Below are 26,193 nucleotides of genomic sequence, written 5' to 3'. Positions count from 1 at the left end.
CAAACATTCTGCAGCCAAAATGAATAAAGTAGGGGACAGTGGATCTCCTTGCTTTACTCCTCTAGATGATTTGAAGAATCCATGAGGTTGCCCATTAATTAGAATGGAATACCAATTATTTGAGATAACTCTAAACACCAGATCAATAGTAAATTCACCGAACCCCATTCTCCTCAGGACTTTAGTTAGAAATAACCATGATACTCTGTCATAAGCCTTTTCCATGTCAAGCTTAATGACAACATTTGCAGGCTTTCCTCTAATCCTAATATCATGTACAATTTCCTGAGCCAACAGAATGTTTTCTACAATACTCCTGCCTTTAACAAATCCTGATTGCTGAGGTGAAATGATCTCAGGTAGCAGATATATCAGTCTTTCATGAATGATTCTTGAAATAACTTTGCTAGTGATGTTACTCAAGCTGATTGGAATCATATCAGAAAATGTATTAATTTCTTTCTTCTTTGGTATCAAAACCAAATTGGTACAAGTTACATACCTTGGGAGTTCATGCCCACAGAAGAATGATCTCACCATGGTCACCAAGTCATTTGCAATAATTTCCCAACAAGCTTAGAAAAATCTTCCTGTGAAACCATCAGGACCCCCTGCACTGTCTCCATTTAAACCAAAAACTGCTCTTTTCACCTCTGCTTCATCTGGCATTTCATAGAGTTGTTGATTTTGTTCTTCTGTAACCATTTTAGGAATCTTATCAAGCATAGAGAAATCTGTAAGGATATTTTCCTCTTTGAATTGGTCTGAGAAAAATTTGATTGCTTCCTGTGCAATCTCCTCTTCAGTGTCCAGCCATGTACCTGTATGATCTTGAATTCTCTGTAATTGTAGCTTTCTTCTCTTTCCATTGACATTAGCATGAAAGAATTTTGTGTTCCTATCTCCATCCTCAAACCACAGCATCCCTGCTTTTTGTCTCTAAAATTTTTCTTCAATAGCATAAAACCTGATCAGATCAGCTTGTACCCTTTGTAGCATTTCCCTGTTAAGCCCTGTAGGATTCTGTTCAAATTCTTGCTCATGCACCTGCACCACTTCCTCCAGAGTTGCAATTTGCTTGAAGATATCACCATAAGTGTCCCTACTCCACTTAGAGAGAGCTCTTCCCACCTTTTTTAACTTATTATGAAAGTTAAAGAAGGGGTCTGAGCCATAAGATTCCACCCAATTTTCTTTGATTACATCTAGAAAAGATTCATGCTCCACCCAAAAATTAAGAAACCTGAAATATTTCCTAATTGGTCTACTATCTGCTCTCATATTTACCAGCAAGGGGGAGTGGTCAGAACCTTGTTTAATGAGATGATCTACCTCCAAATTAGGAAAACAATTCTGCAGAGCCTGATTTCCCAAACATCTGTCCAGTCTTTTAAATATACAAGCCTCATCCGATCTCCCATTCCACCATGTGAACATACTTCCAGTAAAACCAAGATCCATCAGTTGGCAAATGTCTATACATTGTCTAAAATCCTCTGTTTCTGCAAACTGTACAGGAAGACCCCCAAATTTCTCAATGTCATCTGTAATGACATTAAAATCCCCACCCACAAGCCATGGGATGGTGATGTGTGAAGACATGTCATATAGATCCTCCCATAGAGCTATTCTCCCACTTCTATCAGTACTCGCATAAACAACTGTAAGCACCAACTCTTGCCCATCACCCAAATGAGTGAATCTACAGGATAACAGTTGTTCTGTATCTCTCATTATTTCTACTTGAATTTCTGCATCCACAAAAATCCAAATCTTCCCATTCACATTATGCCATGATGTCCCCATATTTAACCACAATTTGTACATGTCAATATGTCTAACATGCTGGAAAGGCTCTAGTAAGGCAACATAATTAAAATGTTTCTGTCTATGCAATAGTACTACCCTCTCAAAGGCTTGTTGAGTGTTTACAGACCTTATATTCCATATTAATGAGCTATTCATTGAGAAACTCCTTTAGAACATGCCATCCTTGTTTGTACTCCTCTCACTGTCTTGGGAGGAACACTTTTATCTCTTGGCTTGTGACCTTTTTTAGTTTTTGTCAAGTGTTTAGGGGAAATATCTCCTTTATTGTTGCCCTCCATTAAATCAGAACTAATAGTTTCACCTGCTTGCTCCTCTCCAATATCTATTTTATTCTGATTCACTTCTTCTTGTGTTGTGTTTTCATGCTCTTTGGCTACCAGTTGATACTTATGATTTCCTGAAATTGGCTGTATCTCTGTTGTTTTGATCTCTCTGATCCCTTGCCTGTGTTTCCCTTTCATTATTTTGTTCCTTATTTGCAGATGATGTTGTATCTCCTTCACCCATATTGTTTGTATGAGGAGGCTCTTCCGGTAAGTCCTTCATTTGATCCACTTGTTGTCTAGCTGATTCCACTTGCTGATATGAGCTTGAATTAACACTGTCATGTACTTCTATGGGTTGAAGTACGTCTTGGCCTTCAGTAATCTGTTTGTTATCATCTTCTTTTTTGTTATCATTTTCCACGATATCTGTAATTGTTCTTTCTGAATCTTGTATGGCTATCTCCTCTGACTGATTATCCCCTACCCCTTTCTCATTCTTATTATCTTGCTCTTGTCTGCTATCTATCTTTCCCTGCTCTTTCATAACTTTGTTATTTTCTGTTTGTTTCCCAAAGGCAGCATCCACCCATGGCCTAGCTGTCTCTTTAACAGGATTACTACTATGTGTGCTTCCTTCTTGTGTTTCATTTTGTTTTTCTTGTTCCTCCTCCAAGTCCACCAAAGTGTTAAATTTGTTGCATGTAGCAGTGGCTGTTGTCTCTTTCTGTTTGCTATGATTTGCACTTCCCTTCTCAGCATTGAAGTTTCTGTTGTCTTTGATGGGATTCCAATTTCCCGAATTTCCTAACACTCTTCCACCTGCCAACACTCTAGCAGAATAATTGTATAAATTATTGTATCCTCTATAATTGTATTTTCCATAATTCTTTTTCCCTTCATATCCTTGTTGGTTTCCATCCTCTTGCTTTTGTTTGCCTTTGTCATTAGTCTGCTTTTTATTATGTTGTTCCTCTGCTTGTAATCTCTTGGCATTTTTTGCTTCAATTTCTTTATCCTCTTGGAGATCTTTATTGCTTTCCTTACTATTGTGCACTTCATCAGAGCTTTTATGAGGTTTTGTCTTGCCATTCTCCTTTGGCATTTCCTCCCTTTCATTGTCATACTGAACACGCTCTGGATTTATAATTCTACAATCATATTCATCATGTCCCTGTAATTTACATTCCTTGCAATACTTAGGGAGGTAATCATATTGGTTGTTGCTCCTACGTACTATTTGTGAGTCAACAATTACATTTGTATGTTAACGATTTTTACGCTACACAGCAACCCAACAAAGTACACAGTAAAAAAAATTATATTCCATCAGCCATCACTGCAATCTATTATGCCTAGACAGTGAATCTTTTTTCAGTCGGCTAGCTAAAAATGTAAAGAGTCATTTGTCAATAACATGCCTATTGTTATAAAATAAAACTGAGTACTAGAATTAAGAAACAATAAAGGCACAAAGAGCGAGAGAAACGAGCAGTAGTGCTATTACTTTTCTTTTACTATTTTGGGATGCCATTTTCATTTACAGAGCATGGCAATTTATAACCTAATGAAACTTGGGCTAGAGGAGTTGCTACAGTGATAGCCAACATGACATCCATATTTGTTCACAACACTCTCCCTTGGATATCCATGTAAATTAAAAATTCTACTGAAAGAACAGTATACATATATTTATTTGTAATACGCATTGCTTGCTGCCTCATTAAAAACCTTACCACAAAAAAAAAGTACAAAACGTAATTTACTAGTAATGCCTTAGTGAGGAGTACTCCCTCCGATGAAAAAAAAAAAAAAAAAGAGGTTGGCAATGCCTTAGTGAACATATCTGCTAAGTTATCACTTGAGCGAACTTGTTGAACACCTATTCCACCCTTCTTTTGAAGATCATGAGTAATTTTTTTTTTTTTTTGATGAAATATGTTTTGTTCTGTCTCCTTTAATGTAGCCTCCTCTTAGTTGAGCTATACATGCATCATTGTCTTCGTATAATGTTGTAGGAATATTCCTCTCCAATGAAAGACCACATGTATCCTGAATATGTTGAGTTATTGATCTCAACCAAACACATTCTCGACTTGCTTCGTGAATGGCTATTATCTCTGCATGATTTGAAGAAGTAGCAACCATAGTTTGTTTTGTTGAACGCCATGATATAACCGTACCTCCACATGTAAATAAATAACCTGTCTGGGATCGACTTTTATGTGGATCAGATAAATATCCTGCATCTGCATAACCAATTAGTTGTGAATTGGATTCTTTTGAATAAAACAGACCCATATGAATGGTCCCTCAGAGGTATCTGAATATATACTTAATGCCATTCCAGTGTTGGAGAAGAACTAAATCTTGCTAAGAAGCTTACAGAGAAAGCTATATCTGGTCGAGAATTACTGGCAAGATACATTAATGCCCCAATTGCACTGAGATATGGTACTTCAGCACCAACAAGTTCTTTATCATTTTCATAAGGTCGAAATGGATCTTTATTGGTCTCAAGTGATCTCACAACCAATGGGGTACTCAATGGATGTGCTTTATCCATGTAAAATCTCTTTAAATATTTTCAGTATATGTTAATTGATGGGCAACATTCCATTTGTAAAATGCTCAATTTGTAGACCAAGATAGAACTTCATTTTTCCAAGGTCTTTTATTTCAAATTCCTTTTTCAAACATTCTACTGCCTTTGGAAGCTCTTCAGGAATTCCAGTAACATTCAAGTCATCAACATATATGGGCATATGACTATTATAACAAATTCTGATCCAGACCTTTTTCATGAAGACACAAGGATAAATTGGGTCATTTTTATAGCCTTTTTTAATAGGTATTCGTTAAGACGATTATACCACATGCGCCCTTGATTGTTTTAATCCGTATAAAGATTTCTGAAGCTTTATTGAATAATTTTTCCGGGAATCTTTATATGTTTCAGGCATTTTGAATCCTTCAGGGACTTTCATAAAGAGATCATTGTCCAATGAGCCATATAAATAGGCTGCGACAACATCCATCAAATGCATATCAAGTTTTTTATGAACTGCCAGATTTATAGGATGAAGGTGATTGCATCTACCACAGGAGAATATGTCTCCGTATAATCAATGCCAGGTCTTTGTGAAAATCCTTGTGCTACAAGTCGTGTTTTATATCTTACGACTTCATTTTTCTCATTTCGTTATGGCACAAAAACCCATTTGTACCCCCACTAGCTTTACACCTTCAGGTCTTCGGATTATAGATCCGAAAACTTCCCGTTTTTCAAGTGAAGCTAATTCAGCTTGAATTGCATCTTTTCATTTTGGTCAATCATTTCTCTGTCTACATTCATCGACAGATTTTGGTTCATGATCCTCATTTTGTTCCATTATTTCATCAGCAACATTATAGGCAAAAACATTGTCGACAATTATATCATTTCGGTTCCATATAAGCTGCTTTTTTTAAGCCCATCTAAACAGGCTCTTAATCTTATTATTTGAGCAAGTAATCTTGCAAATGTCAAATTGTGAGTTGATAACAAACACACATGTGACCATCTTGTAGATACATCTATTAAAATCATATAATATTTAAATGGTCCACATGGTGGGTGAATGGGCCCACATATATCACCCTGTATACGTTCCAGAAATGCAGGGGATTCAACCTCGACTTTAATTGCTGATGGTCTAGTAATTAATTTTCCATGAGAACATGCAACACAAGAGAATTCCTTGAATTAAAGAATCTTCTGGTTCTTCAAAGAGTGCCCGTATGAATTCTCAATTATTCTGCGCATCATATTAGAACCGGGATGGCTCAACCGGTCATGCCAAATAATAAAATCATTTGAGTTAGTAAACTTTTGGTTTACTATGGCATGCTTTTCAACCAAATACTTGTGTAATATAATCCGAAAAAAAGGGCGGCTAACTTTTCGAGCACATATTTCTTACCGACATCATTGTAGTAATATAAAGATATTCAGTCTTTTCATCATTTGTAGTCTCAATATGATAGCCATTTTGGCGAATATCTTTGAAACTTAGTAGGTTTCTTTGAGACTTACTACAATAGACTGCTTCATTAATTGCCAATTTTGTTCCCCTGAATAATAATAAATTAGCTTTTTCGGAGCCTTCAATTAATTTTGTACTTCCAGATATTGTATTAACATTGGCTTCTTTCATTACCAAATAAGAGAAGTATTTCTTATCTCTTAAAATAGCGTGCGTTGTAGCACTATCTATAAGACATAAATCATCGTAATTGATCTTGGGTCCAACTGATAACTAGGGAATTTCCATATTCTTCAGAAAATAAAAGGTACATTATAAGAAATGTGAAAACAAACAACTTTAGGAAACTGCACTAGAAATGTAGAAACTATTAAGACATGACGTTTTAGGAAATACACTTGGAAAAAAACAAACTAATGATAAACATAAAAGTAAACAACTTTTCTCATAGTACTATTCCCCAATGAGATGACCAGTTCTTCAATCAATATCATCACAGAAGTCCCCAGCTTCTAAATGAGTAATATTTGAGAGGTTAAAATCATCATCTTTATAAGCAAGAATTGCCTCAATATCATCATGTTTGTTTGAGGGATCTGCTTCATCATCATTATTTCGAAAGGTCAAGTGTGCCTCCACGTTATTTTCTCTCCCTTTGAGGGAGGCTTGGTAAAGCTTAACAAAATGATCGGGTGTACGACAAATACGTGCCTAATGGCCTTTCATATCACACCGGTGGCACATATTAATTTTACCTCTCGAAGGATTATTTTGAGAACCCTTATTAGTCTCTTGTTTATTCCTGACAATAATTATGTCGCCCCTTTCCACGTCCGCGACCATGGCCACGACCAAGCTTATCATAAGCTGCTGCTCCATTCCCTTCAGTGAATGCAGCAAACCTAGTAGAACGAGATTCATGATTTTTCATTAATAGAGTATTATTCTGCTCAGCTACAAGTAGAGGTGGGCGTTCGGTTCTTCGGTTCGGTTTTATCAAACTTCGGTTTGGCTATTTCGGTTTCGATTTTTTGAAGGTGGACACCAAACACCGAACCAAACTAGTTCGGTCCGGTTCTTTCAGTTTCGATTTTTTTAAGTTTGGTTCGATTCGGTTTCAGTTTTTTCAATTCGGTTTCAGTTTTTTCAATTCGGTTCTTTTGATATGATATTAGAAGTGATTCCATTTACACTAATTCATATTCTCAAAAGCAACAAAATATAAAACTAACAAATTAAAATCAAAATCAAACAAACAGGATACACAAGAACAGAAAACCATAACTATAATATAGGATTACTAGGTGTTATATACATACAGTAAGAATAATTAAGAAAACATATAAAAGACATACATTAATCCTAAAGACACGTCCTAGTCACCTTTATTTGTTAAGGATATTTGATTTTCTCAACTGAAGTGGAAAATTAGGGATACAAAAGCAAAAGAGAGCTTATTACAATTGGGTTTTGGGCTTAAACTTAATGGGTCTGGACTATTTTAATTTTTTTGAGTAATGTATAAATTTCGGTTCTTCGTTCGGTTTCATCAAAGTTAGGTTCGGTTAATTCGGTTTCGTTTTTTTGAAGGTGAACACCAAACACCGAACCAAACTAATTCGGTTTCGGTTTCTTGAAGTTCGGTCTGATTTTTCGATTTTCGGTATTTATGCCCAGCCCTAGTCACAAGTATGCATGAAATTAAATCAGCATGCTTGTTGAACCCTTTTTCATGGTATTGCTGTTGTAGCATGAAAACTGGTAAAAGTTTTCTTCAGGAAGTCCTCATCAGTGATAGTTTCTCCACACAATTTTAATACGAAACTTACTTGATGGATAACAGAATTATAACCAGTTACAATTTTAAAATCTTGAAACCGAATATGCATCCAATCATATCGAGCTTTCGGTGATACCGTCAATTTTAGCTATTCATATGGATCCTTCAAATTATTCCATAATTCAAGTGGATCTTTCACAGTTAAATATTCAATTTTTAATCCTTCATCGAGATGATGACGAAAGAAAATCATAGCCTTGACTTTATCTTGACTTGATGCTTTATTTCCTTGTTTAATAGCATCCCCAAGACCTTTAGTGTCAAGATGAATTTCAGCATTACCCATGATAAATAATTCTTTCCGGTAATGTCAAGTGTCACAAATTCAAGTTTTGATAAGTTTGACATAGTGAAAAATGAATAACGTGAAACCTAACTTAAGGGTAAAAAGCATAGCCTCGTGCCGATAACTTATTATAAAATAAATCGAATAGTAGAATTCAGAAGCTATAAAGGCACAGACAGTGAGAAACGAGCAGTAGAACTATTACTTTTCTTTTACTATTTTGGAATGTCATTTTCATGTACAGAGCATGGCTACTTATAGCCTAAAATGAAACTTGGGCCAGTGGGGTTGCTACAGTGATAGCCAACCTGGCATCCACATGTACCCATATTCGTTCACAACACCTACAAGATTATTGATATACTATCATCCTTTTTTTTGTCCTTTTTTTTTAGAATTCTTATGGAGTATTGAGACTTGCTGGCTGCTGGCCAGTAGCTATCCTAGTTCAGTTAACAGTGAGAATTTTGTCAGTGAAAATTTAACATCAAGTAGGGGCACGTGTCGAGAATATATTAATCTAGCTTTTGTGTGTCAGAAAAGCTTACCAAAATTTTCTGACCCCACCCTCACCTTTCTCTATATATGTATATAAACTTTCCACCGCTAAAATACAAAATAGTACAACACAACTTGCGATCATCTATCCTTTTTAAGCTTAACAAAAGCAGCCACCCTCCTTTGTTCCTCTTATTCTTCTTAAATCTTGAAACCATCTCTGTCTAAATATTTTGTTTGTTTGGATTAGGTATCTTATTGAACAAAATCTGAGAACCCTTTATTCTTTGCTTCTATTAGAAGAAGAAGCTGACTTTCGCTGCTTTGATAACTTCAAGAAAAAGAGAGAAATTTGGAAATGGATGTGGACTTTTGGGCTGCAAGAATAAATTCAGCTAGGCATCTCTCTGCTGTACAAACAAACAGGCTCAGCAATTATGGTATTTTATCAAATTGCATACATGTTTTTGTCTTAGGAAGTTTTCTTGGACTTATTACCTTATTGTTTCTGTTACTTTCGTTAGTTAAAATTTCTGCAAATGGCTTTTAAATCCCCTGTTGCATGCGTTTTAAGTACAGAGTCTAATGATCTTTTGAGTATTTTGGATTAAAGTAGATGATCCTTTTTTGTTACTTAGTTAATTAATTGGAGTACTAATTTATATACTCCCATTCCCTCCTTTACCAGATTTAGGAGTGTAATCTTTCTATTCTACTTTTCCTACTCTTGATTTGTCATTATGCAATTATATCTTTAACTAGAGCTGATTTGTCAGTTGGAAAAGAAATTCAATTAAAGCTTGATTGGTTTGTGGTAGGAATTTATAGTATCTGAAAATGATGAGTTATATGAGTAGCTCGAAAAGAAAGCAGAAATAAACCAATTTGGAGGTTTTGACATAGAAACTAACAACTCTATATCATGATAGAAAGGAGCTATGTCTCGTAAACATTTGTGACGCGCGTCATGTTAGTTGGGAAAACCTGTTTTGCAAAAATGTGGAAACTGAGAGAGACAAAATAATGAAGAAAACATTCCAAATTAGTTATACCCTTCTCAAGCTACCGTTGCATAAAGCAAAAAGTAGAACGGGAAGACATAGGATGTAGAAGATCAGAATATGTAGGATGCTTATATATTTAGATTTATCAGTTATCTTTGCTTTTTCCTTTAAGGAAGATATTTGTGGTAAATGAGGTTTGGATGTTAGGACCATAAAGATTCTTTAGACTTCACATGGTTTTCAGATGCTTAACTCCTTGCTTTTTTCATCTTCTTTCCTCACTGCCTTTAGTAAGATTTCATGAAATTGGGATATAATATTAAATGAAAAAAATGAGTCAGACTTCCAACATCTACCCTATGGATGGATTAATCTGCCATTCAACCTTTTTCACTTGGAAAAGATACTTATCACCATGGGGTGGATGACTTGCTATTCCACTTATTTATGCCCCATCTATTTGCTTTCAAAAGTCAGTTCCTAAACTTCAAAGCTCACGATGGTCTCTTTTGGAAATCAAGCAGATACTCTCTCAAATGTGGATAATACTGAAGGAGAAGAGGATGTAAGAGCCTGGTTCCCCTGCCCTTTCTGTTATGTAGAAATTGAAGTGCAGGTGCTTTGCAGCCATTTGCAAGAAGAGCATTGCTTTGATTTCAAAAACGCGGTAATGTAGACATACTGAAGATGGTTTCTTATGTTACTTCTTAAAGAACATGTGTAGTGTTAAATGGAAAATGAACAATGAAACATACTAACTGTTTTTCTTGAACAGGTTTGTCCCATATGTGCTGCAACTTTAGGTAAAGATCCTCTGGGGCATTTTACAATGCAGCATGCACAATCAGTAAAGGTAAGCATAGTTCACAAGGAAAAACATATATTTCCGATTATTAGAATCTATCAGCATGCAAATTTCTCTCTTTTGCCACCTTTTTTTTTCAGAGGAGGAGAAAATACCCGAAGTCAGGCTTTTGGAATAATGCTACTGCAATAAGTGGCAAGGATCCTCATGAAATAAATTCGCTCTTCTGCACAAATTTAATGGTTGGTCGCTACAACGTACAAGAACCTGCTCCTGATCCCCTTTTGCTGCCATTTCTCTGTCGCATGACTCCTGATCCTAAAGATGGTATACAAGATAAGTCTCCTGGTAGTGTTGCTGCTGCTCCTGATGTAGAAAGGTAAGAGTCAAGGAAAATTCATTTGATAAGCAAGCGTATAATTATTCAGCTTTCCTGCAAATTTAACATAAAATGAACTGGTATAATAGTGCTAAATGTGAAATAATATGTAAGCAACCTTGCAAATCCTACTAAAAAAATTGTACCTGTCTGTATTAGTTGTCACTGGAATAAACAGAGAATCTATGTAGGTCACCGGTGTTCTGTCCCTCTTACTCAACCCAAAGCAAGTCAACTTCTTGAGAAACCAATGCATACTAGCTATTCAAAGTAGATTCAGCTTCTTTCTGGGGTTTACCATCTATAGTGCACCCATCATGTTGAAGTTTGGACTTATCATCTTTGGCATACAAGAAGACAACCAGAGCACGGGAGTACTAGTAGCAAAGAATCCTTAAGTGAGTAAAAGATGAACGACTATGGTGATGAAAAGGCAGTGATGGACACATTAAACATGAAACGAAGGTACCATGGCTTGAAATGTCCTATGAATTCTACCCTCAGCCCTTGAATTAAATGCCAAAATGGACCATTCTGAGGTATTATTGTTGTGGCAAACTATTTCTATGTAAATTGCTTAATTTGACATGCAGGAGACTCTCTCGATTTATCAACTGATGGTCCAGATTGTGGATGTAATTAGTCTAATTATATAGCTAGACAATTATTTTTCCTTTCTCCTATATGCACCCCTGCCCCCCTCCCTCTGCAACCACAAGAACATCCCAGAGAAAAAGCGAGTGTCAAGAGGCAAGAGGAAAACTAGTAGCGCAATTAATGATGGCTTTGACAGTAGGCTGACAGAAATCTATTTTTCTTCTGCAGCAGCAAGCTGCCAATATGTGATCCAGCTCTGGAAGAACAGTATGAAGAGAAAAGGCAAAGAGCTGCATTTATTCAAGAGCTTATTGCTTCAACTATCTTCTAAGACATGCATAACCAGACAGAGGATTCCACCCAACGAAGAAAACAGTTTTAGACCATATGTGTATGAGAATAATGCTTCAGAGAAACTTATAGGTGCTATTAGTATCGGATTACTAGCTAAAATCTCAAATTATCTATAACTTCATTCATGGCTAGAAACTATTTACATGAACACAAATGCACTGGATAGTATTTGTATCCAGACAATGATAGTGAAATATTGGGAGTTTTCAAGTGTGTTCATACATTGGTTAAGTTCAGATAGTAGGGATTACGGAGTTATTTATTTTCCTTCCCTTTTGTTCTATAAATTATTCATTGACTGCTTAGCAGAAGTTGGCTAAGGATTTAACATATACGAATTGAATATAACATTTATATGCGAGGTAATTAACTCCTATATCTGAATGCAAATCGAACCATTTAAAAATTAAATGGTTTGTGTGAAGGGGCAAGTGCTGTAATCAGAAAGTGAAGTCTTGATGGAGAAACATATTGACATTCTTCATTCAAATTTGAAGCTGGCTTATCTCAAATATTTTCTCCCTTGCAACTCATAAATCACCATGATAATTTTAGAAGGCCACGTTATCTTCAATTCATATTCTCATTGAAACAACCTTCCGCGTTAACGCAGTCATCAGCTTGTATAGGAAACTGTATATAAGCACATTTGTTTAAAGATAATAGCTTGGGGAGAAAAAGAGTAACAATGAAAAGGGCTCTGGTAAGTTGTGTAGCAGTATCAGTTAGCAGGGAGACAAAGCATGATCATCACTTTCTTTTTCAGTTTTCCAATTCTTTAAGGTGCTTAAATTTCACGTACCATTATAGTCTGAGGTTGTAGTTCTCGAATAAGGTATTAGTCAAGGCTCATAGTAAAAAACAACCAGGTTGGTCTACCAAAACAGATCATATATATTCGCTGCTGGTTCTCCATTCTCATGTCCCTACAAATAGGTTAACTGAATTTCGAAAATAATTGGTGAAAAGTGAAACAATCCAATCACCAGTTCGAAAAAAGATCATATCATGGGGTAGCACAAGAACTTAGAGAACTCCAACAGTGTACACAATATGACTATGATCATCAACAGGTAACCAAAGGTATCAATCAATCAATCAAACACATCTCAATCCTAAACTAGTTCCCACACACTTCCAAATATAGTAATATTAACAAACACGAACTATCATATTCAGCCCAAAAGAACAACCTCCGCACCATGGATACCTCAATGGTAAGTAAACTAACAAGCACCAAATACTGCACAAGGATGGTCCATAGCAATATAACTGGGAGAGACTGGTGTTGGTCCTTTGCAATAATGTTTCCAACAGTGAAAAGTATTGAGATCAATGGTATTGGCAGCCCACGTGCATTCAGCCAACATCATATTTTGACAGAATGCTCCTGTCCTTCATCTTTGCATGCCCAATTGATATCATTGCATTATAAAAAGAATACTATGCCAAGCAGGGAACCTAAAGATGATGAGTAAAGTGCTGCATCCTTGAAAATTATCCAAGCAAGTTATCCGTAACATTTCACGCGCAATGACAAAGGTCTTGCAAGTAATCCTATTCCTCTATATCATAGTTCAGCAATAATACTTATGCTTGAGAAGGCAAAAAGAAACTGATTTCACCTCAAAGATAATAGTTGGGCTTGGAATGTAAACCCCAATTTCAAACAGCCAGAGCATAATAACTAGTCAAATAACCCTTTTTTATCAAGAATAACTAGCCAAATAACCCTTGAAAATTGGCATAGCCCATGGATGACATACAAGTGGTGCAGCAGGGGAAAGGAAGAAAAATGTAGGACTTAGCGAGACGTGCCTTCACGAATGACATCAAACCAAAAATATTTGAAGAAATGTTGCTCCACCATTCATGGCAACAAGAGTTGTGCTTGTTTGAGTCAAAACAAAAGGGACTGCAAAGCTGCAGTTGATAGGGGTCCATAGGAAAAAGCTCAGTTCAACAGCTTCACTAACACCACTTAAAACAGTAAACAACAAATGTTTATATAACATGTTACATGCTATGACGCTCATTTTCACCAGATCCTACAAACAATCAATTCCACATCAGAAGTTGAAACCAATATCCCCTATTTGTCCAGAAAGATATAACCAAAACTCTCAAATCCATCAAACACAGAGTCGCTCATTAGTTCAGCTTAGGAAAACATGCTTGCTAGTTATGCAGCCAGCGAGAACATCTTTCAAGCACGATTACAGCAACAAGCATGAAAAATGACAGCCAGTGCGAGCTTCTTTCGAGCATAATTATAGGAACAAGCATGACGGATTACACAATGGACCATTTCATTCTGAGGTTAATAAGCAATAGGTATACAACATTTTCTGTAGTGCAATTTCTAGTAGCTCATATAAATAAAGACCAGGGCAGATGAATTCCGACATAGAACCAACTGACCATTCTCAGATGTTTATACTCAAGGGATGATAAGCCACAATTGAGAATAACAATTAAGCATCAACTTGACAAATTATTTTGAGGTTCTACAACATAATACTTGCACGGGTCCACCAATTCTAGTTTCTAAACAACATATGATGTTAAAAGAAAAAATTTCAGCTTTCATTTTCTTTTTGGGTGTTTCCGAGCAGCATTGATTCGTCGAAACAAATATCAAATCCACCTTACTTCATTGGCATGTTAAAGTCGAGTATCAAACAAAAGTATAAATTTTTCCTGAGGGAAACTAAAGGTACACAAGAGACAAATGCCATCCTTCCTTTCAAACAAATGAAAAATAAAGCAGCAAAACTGAAGCAAACTCACAAAGGTCCACTATCATTGACTTATAACAAGATTTCTCCAACTAAACTATGATTCTAAAAGAAAAGAAGTAACCAAAAACTTTCATATATGACAACGGATTAAGAATATTGCATGACAAGGGCCGGACCATTTGAAGGGAAACGTGCAGCTGCTCGTTCATCACTCAATAATTTTCTGAATAACACCAGCTCCAACAGTCTTTCCTCCTTCCCTAATAGCAAATCTCATCCCTTGCTCACAAGCCACAGGCATAATGAGCTCAACCACCAAGTTCACACGATCACCAGGCATAACCATCTTAGATTCCTCTCCTTTGTCAGTCGTTATCGAAGTAACTTTCCCAGTCACATCAGTAGTCCTCATGTAAAACTGAGGCCTGTACCCTGAAAAAAAGGGGGAATGCCTACCACCCTCTTCCTTCTTCAACACATACACAATAGCTTCAAACTTTGTGTGAGGAGTAATACTTCCAGGTTTTGCCAACACCATTCCTCTCTGAATATCAATCTTCTGAATACCTCTCAACAATAACCCCACATTATCTCCAGCCATTGCTTCATCCAAAATCTTCTGAAACATCTCAACCCCGGTAACAGTAGTACTCCTCGTATCCCTCAATCCTACAATATCAACCGTATCTCCGATCCTAACAGTCCCTCTCTCTACTCTCCCAGTCGCCACCGTACCTCTACCAGTAATCGAAAACACATCTTCAATAGCCATCAAGAAAGGCAACTCAGTTTGTCTTTGTGGAATAGGGATATAACTATCAACATTATCCATTAACTCATAAATCTTATCAACCCATTGATTTTCACCTCTCTTAATACTAGGATTCGCCATCAACGCCTCTAATGCCAATAAAGCAGAACCCGAAACAATAGGAATATCATCACCAGGAAACTCATAACTAGACAAAAGCTCTCTTACCTCCAACTCAACAAGCTGAAGTAGCTCTTCATCATCAACCTGATCTTGTTTATTCAAGAACACAACCATATTAGGAACACCAACTTGTTTAGCCAGCAAAATATGTTCTTTTGTTTGTGGCATTGGACCATCAGCACCTGAACAAACAAGTATAGCTCCATCCATTTGGGCAGCACCTGTAATCATATTCTTAACATAATCAGCATGGCCAGGGCAGTCCACGTGTGCATAATGTCGATTTTCGGTTTCATATTCAACTGTAGCAGTGTTTATTGTAATACCACGGGCACGTTCTTCGGGGGCAGCATCAATTTCATCGTATTTTTTCGGGGCGGAGTTACCTAAAGAGGCAAGCGCCATGGTTAAAGCAGCAGTAAGTGTGGTTTTACCATGGTCCACGTGGCCAATAGTGCCAATGTTGACGTGGGGTTTTTTTCTTTCGAATTTGCCACGTGCAGCGCGGAGAGTGAAGCGGTGTTGTTGGTGGTGGGTGGTGGGTGAGTGGAGGAAAAGGGTTGAGAATTTTGGGGTAAAAGAAGAGGACAGGATAAGTTTGGAGGGTTTAAGGGTATTGTTAGTTGAAGGGTTTATGAGTTTAGTTGAACAAGTGGTGGCGGTGGCAGTTGTTGCTGAAATTGAAGCCATGGATTAAGAGTGAGTAAATACTCAAATTGAAGTTTTTGGGAGAGAAAAGAGAGTGAGAATTTGGGATTTGAAAGAAATTGGGCGAGAACTAGGGGGTAACAGTGTTTATATTCTTAGGCAGGACAAAATGGGGCCTCTGGTGTGTACTTATTTGGGGGATTTTTCTACCAATTTCTACCTCTATTGGATAACACATGAAATCCAATGTCTTTATGTGCTGTTTTCCCTCGAAGTATACTCAATTTTTCAATTAGTTCTTTTACCATAGCAACAATTTATTCAGTGTTGAGATCCGAAATGTCATTTTTTTTTTTCTATTTAGTGTAAGTGACATCCACATTTATTGGCGCCCCTTTGGTGTAATACATTGATTTTGATGTTTAAATGTTTAATTTTTAAATAAACAATATAAAAGCTAATCATTTTCACGGATGTGAATACTAACTTAGGAAGGTCTCACTTGTGATATCTTGAAATTAATTTATTGTGATATGCACAATAATCTAGTAATAGCATAGTTGTAATAAATATTGTCCATGCGTTATTAACTCGAACATATGTTTGGTACGAAGGAAAATTGGATATGCTAAAACTCGGTTAACTACAAAAAAGTAAACGAGATTATTTTGATTCATTTGGTTGTCATTGACCTGACCACAATAAATTTGGTGCAGACAATTAGGCAACATAGTACAAATGACATAACTTTCGGCCATTTTTGCACCAGTAATGTCATGAAGGAGAGCCCCACTTCTATGGCTAAAACATACGAAAATGACTGAAAGTGAACCACTTATTCGAATCTCTTTGGGCCACGTTTCTACTTCAGGTACTCTAGTTTGAAACTTTCCAATACTGGTATACAAATCTTGGACAAAAGATTGTCGTTAGTCGTCTGGCAATTTGATCGCCCGTTTCTCTATAAATTTGTCCCTTTTTTCTTTTCTCCAGCAAAAGATATTTAAACACTCGTCTAATTGTCATTGATTGACGAAAAAAAAAGTCTAATTGTCACTGATTCAAGGAGGAAAAGCAAATTACTTCGCTAAAAAATACTATCCTGTAAAAATAAAAAATAAAAGGGTGAACAGCAAACACTGATCATCTCACAACCAATGTACTGTTTTACTAGTCTATAGAACATGATTGATAAAATATAAATGACCTGTGTAGGTACTATCTCAACAGGCGTGATTTCAAACCAATTAACCTTTGCTAAATACAAATATAAATATTTACAAGTATACACTTCACGAAAATGCAAAAACCTATTGTGGCTGCAGCTCGAGGCATCTCATGCACGAATCTGAGATTTTAAATCCATTTCAGCGGGTCAACAAGATCTTCCGAAGCACTAAGGGATCAACTCGTCGTCTACGCCATGCAACATAAATTTCAATTTGTCCAACAATAAACTCACTGAGGGCAAATTGAAGCACCGCTCACTGATAGATCAGTCTCCCGCTTCCTCTTTCAAAATTACAGCAATTCCCATTCCTGAACTGATGTTGCCTTTGACAGAGCTGAAACAGCGCCTAATTATGGGTCCATTCAGAACACTTCCAGCTACAGAATTTTGCATGTAACCATTGCCAGCAACTCTAAAGTTTTTCAGCATTCTGGAATATCTTGAAACCTTTAAGGATAAGTAACATGATTGGTAGTAACAGTCAATCAAAAGTAATATGATTGGGACAATCAAAAAACAGCCTTAGTTATATCTACAGTTTAATAGTAAATAATAAGACAGCAACACTTACATTTTCAAAGAGGAGCTTGGGCCTTCAGAGTTTGTACTGGAGCAGCCTCTTTCATTCCGTAGACTATGGGAAGATATTTTGTGACCACACGTAGCAAGCACTCCACTGCGTATCTCAGGAGGAAGTTTGCTTATAACTTCTGAGATAGCCAAGTCATGTTTTTCCCTGAGCTCATCTATCTCTGTGCGCTGCTCATCTAGCAGCTTCTCAAGTTTCTCCACAATTTCTCCAATGTCATCTGAACATTTGTTGCTGCTATGATTTTTTCTTTCCCCTGATGAATGACGCTGTGTGTCAGAAGTTAAATCAGCAGATTGTTTATTATCACTTGAGTTTGAATCTGGAATCACATCAAACTCTTCATCCATATCATTTTCAGTTTCACTCTCTTCATGCTCAAAGGCACCATCATCTGAGCTGCTTCCCTCTTTCTTGCTGACAGGTGATTGTTCGTTTTCGTCATCCCAGCTACTTTCGCGAATTGGTGAATCTGCCTGTGACAGGTTTGAAGGGCCCGGTCTGAGTGGAGAGCTCGCGCTACTGGTTGTTTTTGGTGAATCAGACCAGTACTTACGACCTGAAGGAAGTCTTTCCAACACAAGACCACCAGAAAGAGTGGAGTTCATTGTTGAAGGGGAAACGTCGTCACAAGCTCCAGAGGTACTGCTCTCAGAAGGAGCAACTTCACGAGCTTCAGTGGCACTGCTCTCAGAAGGAGCAACTTCATCAGTGATGTGATCTCTAGAACATTGTTTAGGTGCCCAATCTGGGATATATGACCGGATTTCAGAATCAATCATATCAGCAATAGCGGAGACGTCTTGATCTGTCAGGTCCAACTCCTCAACCATTTCACTAGCAACAGCGTTTGCTGTATCAACTTCAATATCAAAGGGGAAGTGAATATTCCTAACATGACCTGAGATACAGGGAAAATGTCAAACTATTGAAGTGATTAATCTTAGTTTGGTGGGGAAATAAGGAACAAGGCATAACCTGTTGAATCAGTTATTCGCAGTTTAAGAAAAATTGTGTTTAGGTCCTTTCTTTGGCCCTGCACTGTGAAATCTCTACTTCCTTCAGGCACAGGGTCCTGGGGACTTCTTCCGTTGTCAGATGGGTCATCCCTATTATCTGCGAGAACCCAGAAGTGTCAACATTTTCCAGACATATCTATGTGGAGCTGAAATCATGTAGTTACCTGCATATCTGGGGTAGGAACTCAAGGATCTAGATATGCTTCCAGAATCATCATCTGACTGGAGAAAGGGGTCCATCAATAGTTCCGCAGCAGACAGCCGCTCAGGAACTTTTGCAATACATTTTTCTATAAATGCTTTAACTCCAGGATCCTTTACTTTTGCCAATGATGCAGGCCTAATTCCCTTCAAGGGCCATAGGTACAAAATCTTAGCATTGAAAACAGAAAAACTGATCCAAGAAATCAAGTGTCAATAAAACCAACATTAAGCAACATATATATCCTTCGATCAATCCATAAATATCAAAATTACAGCGATAGAAGAATTAGTATTGTCAACTAACACTCAGAATGAAATCATCAATGTAGGACACCTACCAATGGCATCCCAAAAACTGAAATAAAGAATCAAAAAGTGGACTTATTGTTGCCTTTTTTTGTATTTTGTTAGCCGCCAAACAATGAAAATTGATGAGTAAGATTCCTGGCTTTTCTTTGAGTCATAAACTCATAATCACATATAACAAAAGAAATTACTTCACTCTGTCCCTTTACTTTAAATGGTAATTTTTTTAAAAGTAGAGTGGAATTTACTGTTTCCGAGAGAAAGTAGGCCCACAATCAGTGTTAAGTTTGAGATTCTATAAGGAGGTCGCTTATCCCACTAAAATATCAAAATGCTATGAAGGTAAAGAAAGTGAGAGCCAGATGGAGGGTGTAGGGTAACCTGAGCTAAGTACTGAAAGTACCCGATCATCACAAGGAAAAGAAAATAGGCATTCCAAAGCCCGAGCATTCTATATAAGGGTTCTTTTGGCTTTTCCGGTTCAGTACTAGAGAATCTTTTCCTTCTTTTCAGTATCACCCTTATGGTTATGCCCAAATCTTTTACTCTATCATTTGACTTTCTCAATCTCCAATCACTAATGGGCCGAAGGCTTTGGTTCAAAGGCGAAAATCACTAGGTGCTTCTTCCCATTCCCCCTAAACTTTGATGGGCAGAGTTTTGCAGTATCTGTGGTTGTGCGAGATAAACTGGTCCAAAATTCTGAAATGTATTCAGAAGTATGTTTAAAAGCGTCCAAAATGATTAGGCAGTATCAATATATTGAAGTCACCATGTGATACCCTCAAAAATAGTTCTGGGTTCCAGTGATATTTTTCAAAAAAAAAACAAAAAAAAACAAAACAAATACGATCCTTCCAAATGAACCCAAACCAAATTGTTTTTGGAAATAAAACTAAAATGAATTCAGTTTTTTTAATCCAAACACAACCTTTCTTTAACACATTTCATTTGAATTGAACATCCTGTTTTCATAAAGCATGGCCATTGAAGTAGGAGTCGATTACCTATGTCTTACATAAGGACCTAAAACATACTTTTGTTTCAAGGATCGAAGATTTAAGTTTTCAGAACACCAGAATGACCTTTCTATAAATTCTCTGATTTCCAATGTGCAATAAGTAACTGATGAACACTAAATAGCAAAACTCCTTGCTTGTAAGTAGGCATTATTTCCAAACATTGTAAAACATAAATAAGAGGATTTGATCTGGTATAAGTGAACCATTTCTTCTTCTTTCTCCTCTTAAATGGAAATATGATGGAATTGGTACACACTTACATTCCTTGACATGAGTAACAATACAGCCAGTAATTCAGCCTTTGCCTGGAAAAAAGCCTGTAATTGCAGTGGGCTAGCCCTATTAAATGGCCTTGAGTTGAAGTATCAGGAGAACAAATCTAATGCTGCCATTGAGCTGTAGAGAAAATCTGACCCCTGTGTTTGTTCTGATAACTAGGCTACTGCATTAAATGTCAAGGCATCACCTCAAAGTATGCATTTTAGATGTAGACCACAAAAAGGGTACTGCCCTCTATAGGATGGGAAGTGAAGCCTAGTTACCCCCCTCCAACGTATTAAAAATAAAATAAATAAATGGAAAACATGAAGACTGAAAGAACAGTGAGTAACACCCACCCACCCCCAACCACACGGGAAGGCCAAACCGTCTTTGGCAGAAACTGAGATTAAAGTAGACAATGAATCCGGAGGGACAAATCTCAAACAAATGCAACTTACAGAAAACAAATTAAAAATCGAATATAACATACTTTAGTGAATAGTTTCACAAAAGATACCTCTGAACAGTAACAAGAAATCACGAACGGATGATTACCTGGACTTCAGTGAAATGAAGATTCACCTCAGAAATATCTTATGTGTTTCCCCACTTTTCTTGATCAAAAAAGAAAAATATCCTAGGTGAAGGAGGCACTTGAATGGTGGACTAGGGAACACTCTTTGTCATGTGGTGTCATTCAATATTATGTATACATTTTCTTTTGCAATATTTATGTGCGTAGTTAGTAAAAGTTTCCGACTAAGCGGGGCGGATAATATCGCTTGGTATAATGTACATCCGCACTTGAAGATGGACATCACTACGATTCAGGGTTTAAGCGCGTCCCAAGCGAGCTGTTAACACTACTAATGAGTGTCTCAATGGATTCCTATATTATTAAAACATAGCAGAAGCGAATATCAGATGCCTTGGTGTAGAGTAATTAAGGTCAAGGTGGATAAGCATATCTGTGAATTCCTATATTTATATTTTACTCTCTTTCAATTCTCTCTATTTTTTACTCTTAGTTATCTTTTCCATGACTTCCATAGAAATATTATTCTCTTATTTGGATTTCTTTTTCAGTTTTCTCTTTCCCTTTATCCAAGCCTTTACTCTGACCAAGTTTGTGCTTTTGATGGCTGTCTTCTATCAAAGGTTTGGACTCATGTCTTCTTCCCCTCTTAAACATTGCCTCAACCACCAACCTTTATTTATCTCTTCTCAGCCTCGTCTCAGCTACCATGTAAACTTAGGCAGCAGTGCCTTGGCACCACCAACACCACCATTGTGAGACATCTAACGCTACATTGAAGCATTATCTGGATGCCTTGTGTAATGGTTCCCAAGGTCAAAGTCAAGCTATTAAATCTCTACCAGAATTCCTGTATTTTTTCTTTCTTTTCTTTTCTCTATTTATTCATTCTTTCCTTCTAGTTCTCTAACCCACTTTCCGATCATTTTCTTTGGCCAATATCCGTTTTTTATGATCTCTTGTATCGAAGTCTCAGTCTGTTATCCTCTTACCCTGCCTAGATGCCTCAGCCACCAGTCTTTGGGCGCTCTCTTCTCAGTCTAGACTTAGCCACCGTGCAAGCGAGGCTGCAAGGTCTTATCACCACCACCACCATAGCGAGGCATCTACCACTACCATCCATCTCTTTCTCAAGGTTCATCTTTACGTAATCGATTGGAACCTCCTCAATTTTTGTTTCTATTCCTCACATGAAACCTAAAAAAAAAATTGCAATTTGAAGCAGTATAATTTTCACTTCTTCTATATCTTGATAAATTATCCACTCACATCTTGTGCTAAATTTAAGATCTGTGATTTTAGCAAAAAATATAACATAATGGAAGTACAGGTCCATATAGGCAATATCAACTGTAGTTGAAATTAAATCTTGATTATTGTCGTTACATTACACTAGCTCTGACTAGGGATAAATGCAAGGTTTAGAGAACTCTAATTTTAGAAACTTCTTCTTAAGAAAAGTTGCTTACAGTGTTGGAATGACTTGGATCTGAATAGAGCGGAATATAAAGAGGATGCATACTGGTGATTCCAACTAGTTTAGCATTAACCAAATTTGCTGTATTATCAACCAAATTTAGTCAAACCAAAATGCGCAAAATCGAATTGAACCTAACCGATGTATGCTTGGTCAGCTTTAGTTCAGCCCCAGCAGTTTAAGAAACACAATACTGGAAACCAAGATGGCCATTTATGCAGTTCCTATTTCTACCATATGAATCATGTCCTAGTAAAGTTTGAGCGCACAAGGAAACAGAGAACATAATAGATGGCAAAAAAGACATGAATTCTTACTGCTGTCACTTTCTTATATATCTGGGCAGCATTTGCACACTCAACATATGGATACTCAAAAGTCACCAGCTCCAGCAAGCACATGCCAAAAGCATAGATATCTACTAGCTCATTATATTCCTCTTCATAAAGCTCTGGTGCCATGAATTCTGGAGTACCTGAGATGAAATATAAATTGTACTGTTAAAAAGACCATCTGAACGACACTAACAATAGCAACCTTGGATAGATACAAATTTAGCAAAGTGGACTAAGACCTCACCAATGACACTATGAGCTGAACGAGCCTTTTGAAGAATTGCTGCGAGTCCCAAGTCACCGATTTTCACCTCCCCTTGGTTACCATTGACCAAAATGTTATCACACTTAAGATCCCGATGAATAACTGGAGGGTCGTGACCATGTAGATATGACAGTCCCTCCAATATCTGCCTAGACCAATTCTTGAGTGCTCGCAAATCAACCTTCTTATGTTTTTGCCGGTATCTGCACATAACACAATGAGCAGCTCATAATATGACCTTTTCTCGGGAGGAGGGGTTGAGCAAAGGACAGAAGAAAAGACAAATATCACATACTGTCTTAAATTCCCAGAAGTGAATATTTCAGTAATGATGTTGATATTCTCAGTCTTTGTGTCAACCCAAGAGTGGTAAAATTTGATGATATTCTTGTGCTTGAGGGTTTTAAGCAGATGAACTTCAGAATAAAGACGCTCCAAGTCCACAGCATTCCTCAAGAGATCAGCAACTTTAACCTGGTTCCAAGCTACTTCTATTCCTTCCAATTCATCAAAAGCCCGATATCTATTTCCCGATAGTAAGTCAAAGAATTGACAAAATAACACCCCCAAAACAAACATTATAGGGGTAAAAAGTATAATGGTAACCAAATCATATGCATGTAAAGGTGTTTGATAAAGGATACACTTTCTTAAAAGCTCCTTTTCCCAAAACTTCTTTGTACTGCATAAAACAATAGATATCAACTCCATAATTCAAATGCAGAGTGTATTTATCATCAAAGACAATAAAAGATACTCCCTCCCGTCCCAAAATAAGTGTCTATTTAGAAATCAATAAATACAATGTATAGTAATTTGACTATTAAATGTCTCTTGAGAATTTAAGAAGAAGTAGTTCTTCAATATAAGGGTATAGTTGGAGAAACAAGACTAATTTTTGTATTGAATTTCTAAAGCAACTGTTAATTTGGGACAGAGGGAGTAAAAATTTAGCAGTAGGACAAATAAAATCAGTAAAAAGGAACTAGTAAAACAGTAAATTGATCCCAAAAAGAAAAAAAGAAACTAACCCGACCGTAGCGACCAGTAGGATCGAGCTCAACGAACTCAGGCTCAGATTCAGAATCGTCGGGTTCCTGCTCCGACTCCGAGTTCAGCTGCATTCTCCAAATTCAGAACCCTAGCTCTTCAATTGGTCTAAAATAGCAAACAACTATCCCCAATTCAGCAAAAAAAATTGATTACTTTTTGTCCTTCACGTTAGTAGGGTTATTTATTTATACATATAAGAAGTTTACGTAGGTTTGGCGAGAACCGTTTAAAGGAAAAAGAAGGTGTGGTTGTGATTTCTGAAACGTATAAACAGAGGGAATCGGCTAACTGATTGTGACCGACGGGTCGCTTATTTATTTATTACGCCTATTCAGATTTGTCAACTCTGGAAGCTTATGAAAAAATAAAAACTCTGCATAATTATGGAAAGTCAATCGACTTGGATCCTCTCTTTTTGCTTTTTTGGATTTTAAAAGTCAGTAACCCATTTGTTGTGGAACTTTAAGGAAACTTTGTCCTCTGTTTAGTACCCCCTGGCTAAGTGCCAAAATAGTACACAGTGCCTTTTGTTTTTGTATTTTGAGTTGCACCACGAAATGTAACTTACTTCAATCGTAGGCATACATCAAAAAAGGTCGCCTGTGCACTAATCTCTCACCGCATCGAGAAGGGCCGGAAACTAAGTTAATTTATTAAAACCTAATGATAAATTGAGGTAAAAACATGTATGAGTTAATCATGGTTAACAAAAGAATTTAGAAAACTAAGTTGTGTTAATTTCATTATTAGTTTAGCTGTGTGATGCATCAACTTATGTAAATTTGTTCCATTTGTGAAAGAGCACAATTGTATAAGTACTGGAATGAGAATTTTAAAAAGAATATTAGACAATTAAAACTAAGTAATGAAATTTTCCGTGAACCTACATAGATTACACAGAAATAAAAAATAAAAATGAGCACGGTTATGAATGAGATAGAAATGAGGTAAGCGTATAATCATCTCTACTAATATGATATTGTAGATAGCATATCCTAGTTTGTATTCAACCGTTAAAAAGAAGTACATAACAAATTTGGAAAATAACTATTGAAATCAAATACAAATTTATTTTTCAGATTTGTGTAAGGAAATAGATCAATACATATTTTTGCGGTTAGTAAAACCAATCATGTTCCTTTCTCAGTTTCATATTCTCGACAAAATAAGAACCCATACCCTTTTTTTTTGCATAAATTGTCGTTGTAAGTTGATTAAAAGTACATATTTGAATAAAAAAGTAATCTCAAATATATGAAAATATAAAAAAGTACACTTAGATAACATATTCTCGTGATCTAATTAAAACGGAAAAATGAGCTAAGTCTATGGGAAGCATTTCTCTGGATCAGCCATATGCTTGGTCAGTTTTAAACATGCTAACTTTGCATCTGTTTAGATTTTGGTGACTGAGTCCCGAATCTTGAATTTGTAGAGATCAATCTGTGCTCTGTATTAGCACTGAGAGTTGGACTACACCGTAATTTTCATGATCAAGGACTCAATGATCTAAATAATAGTCCTTTTATAGGTCAATTACAAAAGTAACTATAGAATATCCAGCACCAACATCATGTCTCAAACACACGCAAAATGGAGCATTAATGTTAATCAAAATACTTAACACTTATTCCTTGAATGAGCTATATGTCTGAATACTCTCAAGTAGATACTGGCCTCTATCTAAACATT

General features: G+C 36.6%; 3 protein-coding genes across 7 annotated transcripts; 1 reads left to right on the top strand and 2 right to left on the bottom strand.

Annotated features, from left to right (window-relative positions):
• The first annotated feature begins 8,758 nt into the window (after positions 1 to 8,758).
• LOC132632588 (protein DEHYDRATION-INDUCED 19 homolog 5-like) lies at positions 8,759 to 12,257 on the top strand. 5 transcript variants are annotated; one of them, XR_009579441.1, is made up of 6 exons: positions 8,761 to 9,182; positions 10,268 to 10,413; positions 10,522 to 10,599; positions 10,692 to 10,930; positions 11,122 to 11,395; positions 11,759 to 12,257. XR_009579441.1 is itself a non-coding variant. In XM_060348578.1 (5 exons), exons 1-5 carry the CDS (start codon positions 9,101 to 9,103, stop codon positions 11,856 to 11,858), a joined length of 645 nt encoding a protein of 214 aa, XP_060204561.1. In that variant the 5' UTR covers positions 8,759 to 9,100; the 3' UTR covers positions 11,859 to 12,257. The 5 variants fall into 5 exon arrangements, 3 of the variants coding, with proteins under 3 accessions (XP_060204561.1, XP_060204559.1, XP_060204560.1); XR_009579440.1 differs by having other exon boundaries at positions 11,756 to 12,257; XM_060348578.1 differs by lacking the exon at positions 11,122 to 11,395 and having other exon boundaries at positions 8,759 to 9,182.
• Positions 12,258 to 14,514: 2,257 nt separating this feature from the next.
• On the bottom strand, positions 14,515 to 16,400 carry LOC132632587 (elongation factor Tu, chloroplastic). The gene has a single exon (XM_060348575.1). The coding sequence runs from the start codon at positions 16,244 to 16,246 to the stop codon at positions 14,831 to 14,833; it is 1,416 nt and encodes a 471-aa protein (XP_060204558.1). The 5' UTR covers positions 16,247 to 16,400; the 3' UTR covers positions 14,515 to 14,830.
• Positions 16,401 to 17,264: 864 nt separating this feature from the next.
• Positions 17,265 to 24,900, bottom strand: LOC132632586 (probable serine/threonine-protein kinase WNK3). Its single transcript, XM_060348574.1, has 9 exons — positions 24,480 to 24,900; positions 24,093 to 24,130; positions 23,744 to 23,971; positions 23,428 to 23,651; positions 23,166 to 23,323; positions 19,208 to 19,391; positions 19,003 to 19,140; positions 18,007 to 18,925; positions 17,265 to 17,874 (listed from the first exon to the last, which is right to left on the bottom strand). Exons 1-9 carry the CDS (start codon positions 24,570 to 24,572, stop codon positions 17,700 to 17,702), a joined length of 2,157 nt encoding a protein of 718 aa, XP_060204557.1. The 5' UTR covers positions 24,573 to 24,900; the 3' UTR covers positions 17,265 to 17,699.
• Between the last annotated feature and the right edge of the window lie 1,293 nt (positions 24,901 to 26,193).

The sequence above is a fragment of the Lycium barbarum genome, chromosome 3 (genome assembly GCF_019175385.1).
Source record: "Lycium barbarum isolate Lr01 chromosome 3, ASM1917538v2, whole genome shotgun sequence".
Classification (NCBI taxonomy): domain Eukaryota; kingdom Viridiplantae; phylum Streptophyta; class Magnoliopsida; order Solanales; family Solanaceae; genus Lycium; species Lycium barbarum.
This window is presented reverse-complemented; position numbering and strand designations above follow the sequence as displayed.

Bases quoted from the DNA above. Each gene is read 5' to 3' on its own strand.
- LOC132632588 (XM_060348576.1), top strand. From the start codon at position 9,101: ATGGATGTGGACTTTTGGGCTGCAAGAATAAATTCAGCTAGGCATCTC. The intron at 9,183-10,267 runs GTATTTTATCAA...TTGGAAATCAAG, and splicing joins AAACAGGCTCAGCAATTATG to CAGATACTCTCTCAAATGTG. The intron at 10,931-11,755 runs GTAAGAGTCAAG...TTTCTTCTGCAG, and splicing joins GCTGCTCCTGATGTAGAAAG to CAGCAAGCTGCCAATATGTG.
- LOC132632587 (XM_060348575.1), bottom strand. From the start codon at position 16,246: ATGGCTTCAATTTCAGCAACAACTGCCACCGCCACCACTTGTTCAACT.
- LOC132632586 (XM_060348574.1), bottom strand. From the start codon at position 24,572: ATGCAGCTGAACTCGGAGTCGGAGCAGGAACCCGACGATTCTGAATCT. The intron at 23,972-24,092 runs GTATCCTTTATC...ATCGGGAAATAG, and splicing joins AAAGGAGCTTTTAAGAAAGT to ATATCGGGCTTTTGATGAAT. The intron at 18,926-19,002 runs GTTATGCCTTGT...CCTGTATCTCAG, and splicing joins GCGAATAACTGATTCAACAG to GTCATGTTAGGAATATTCAC.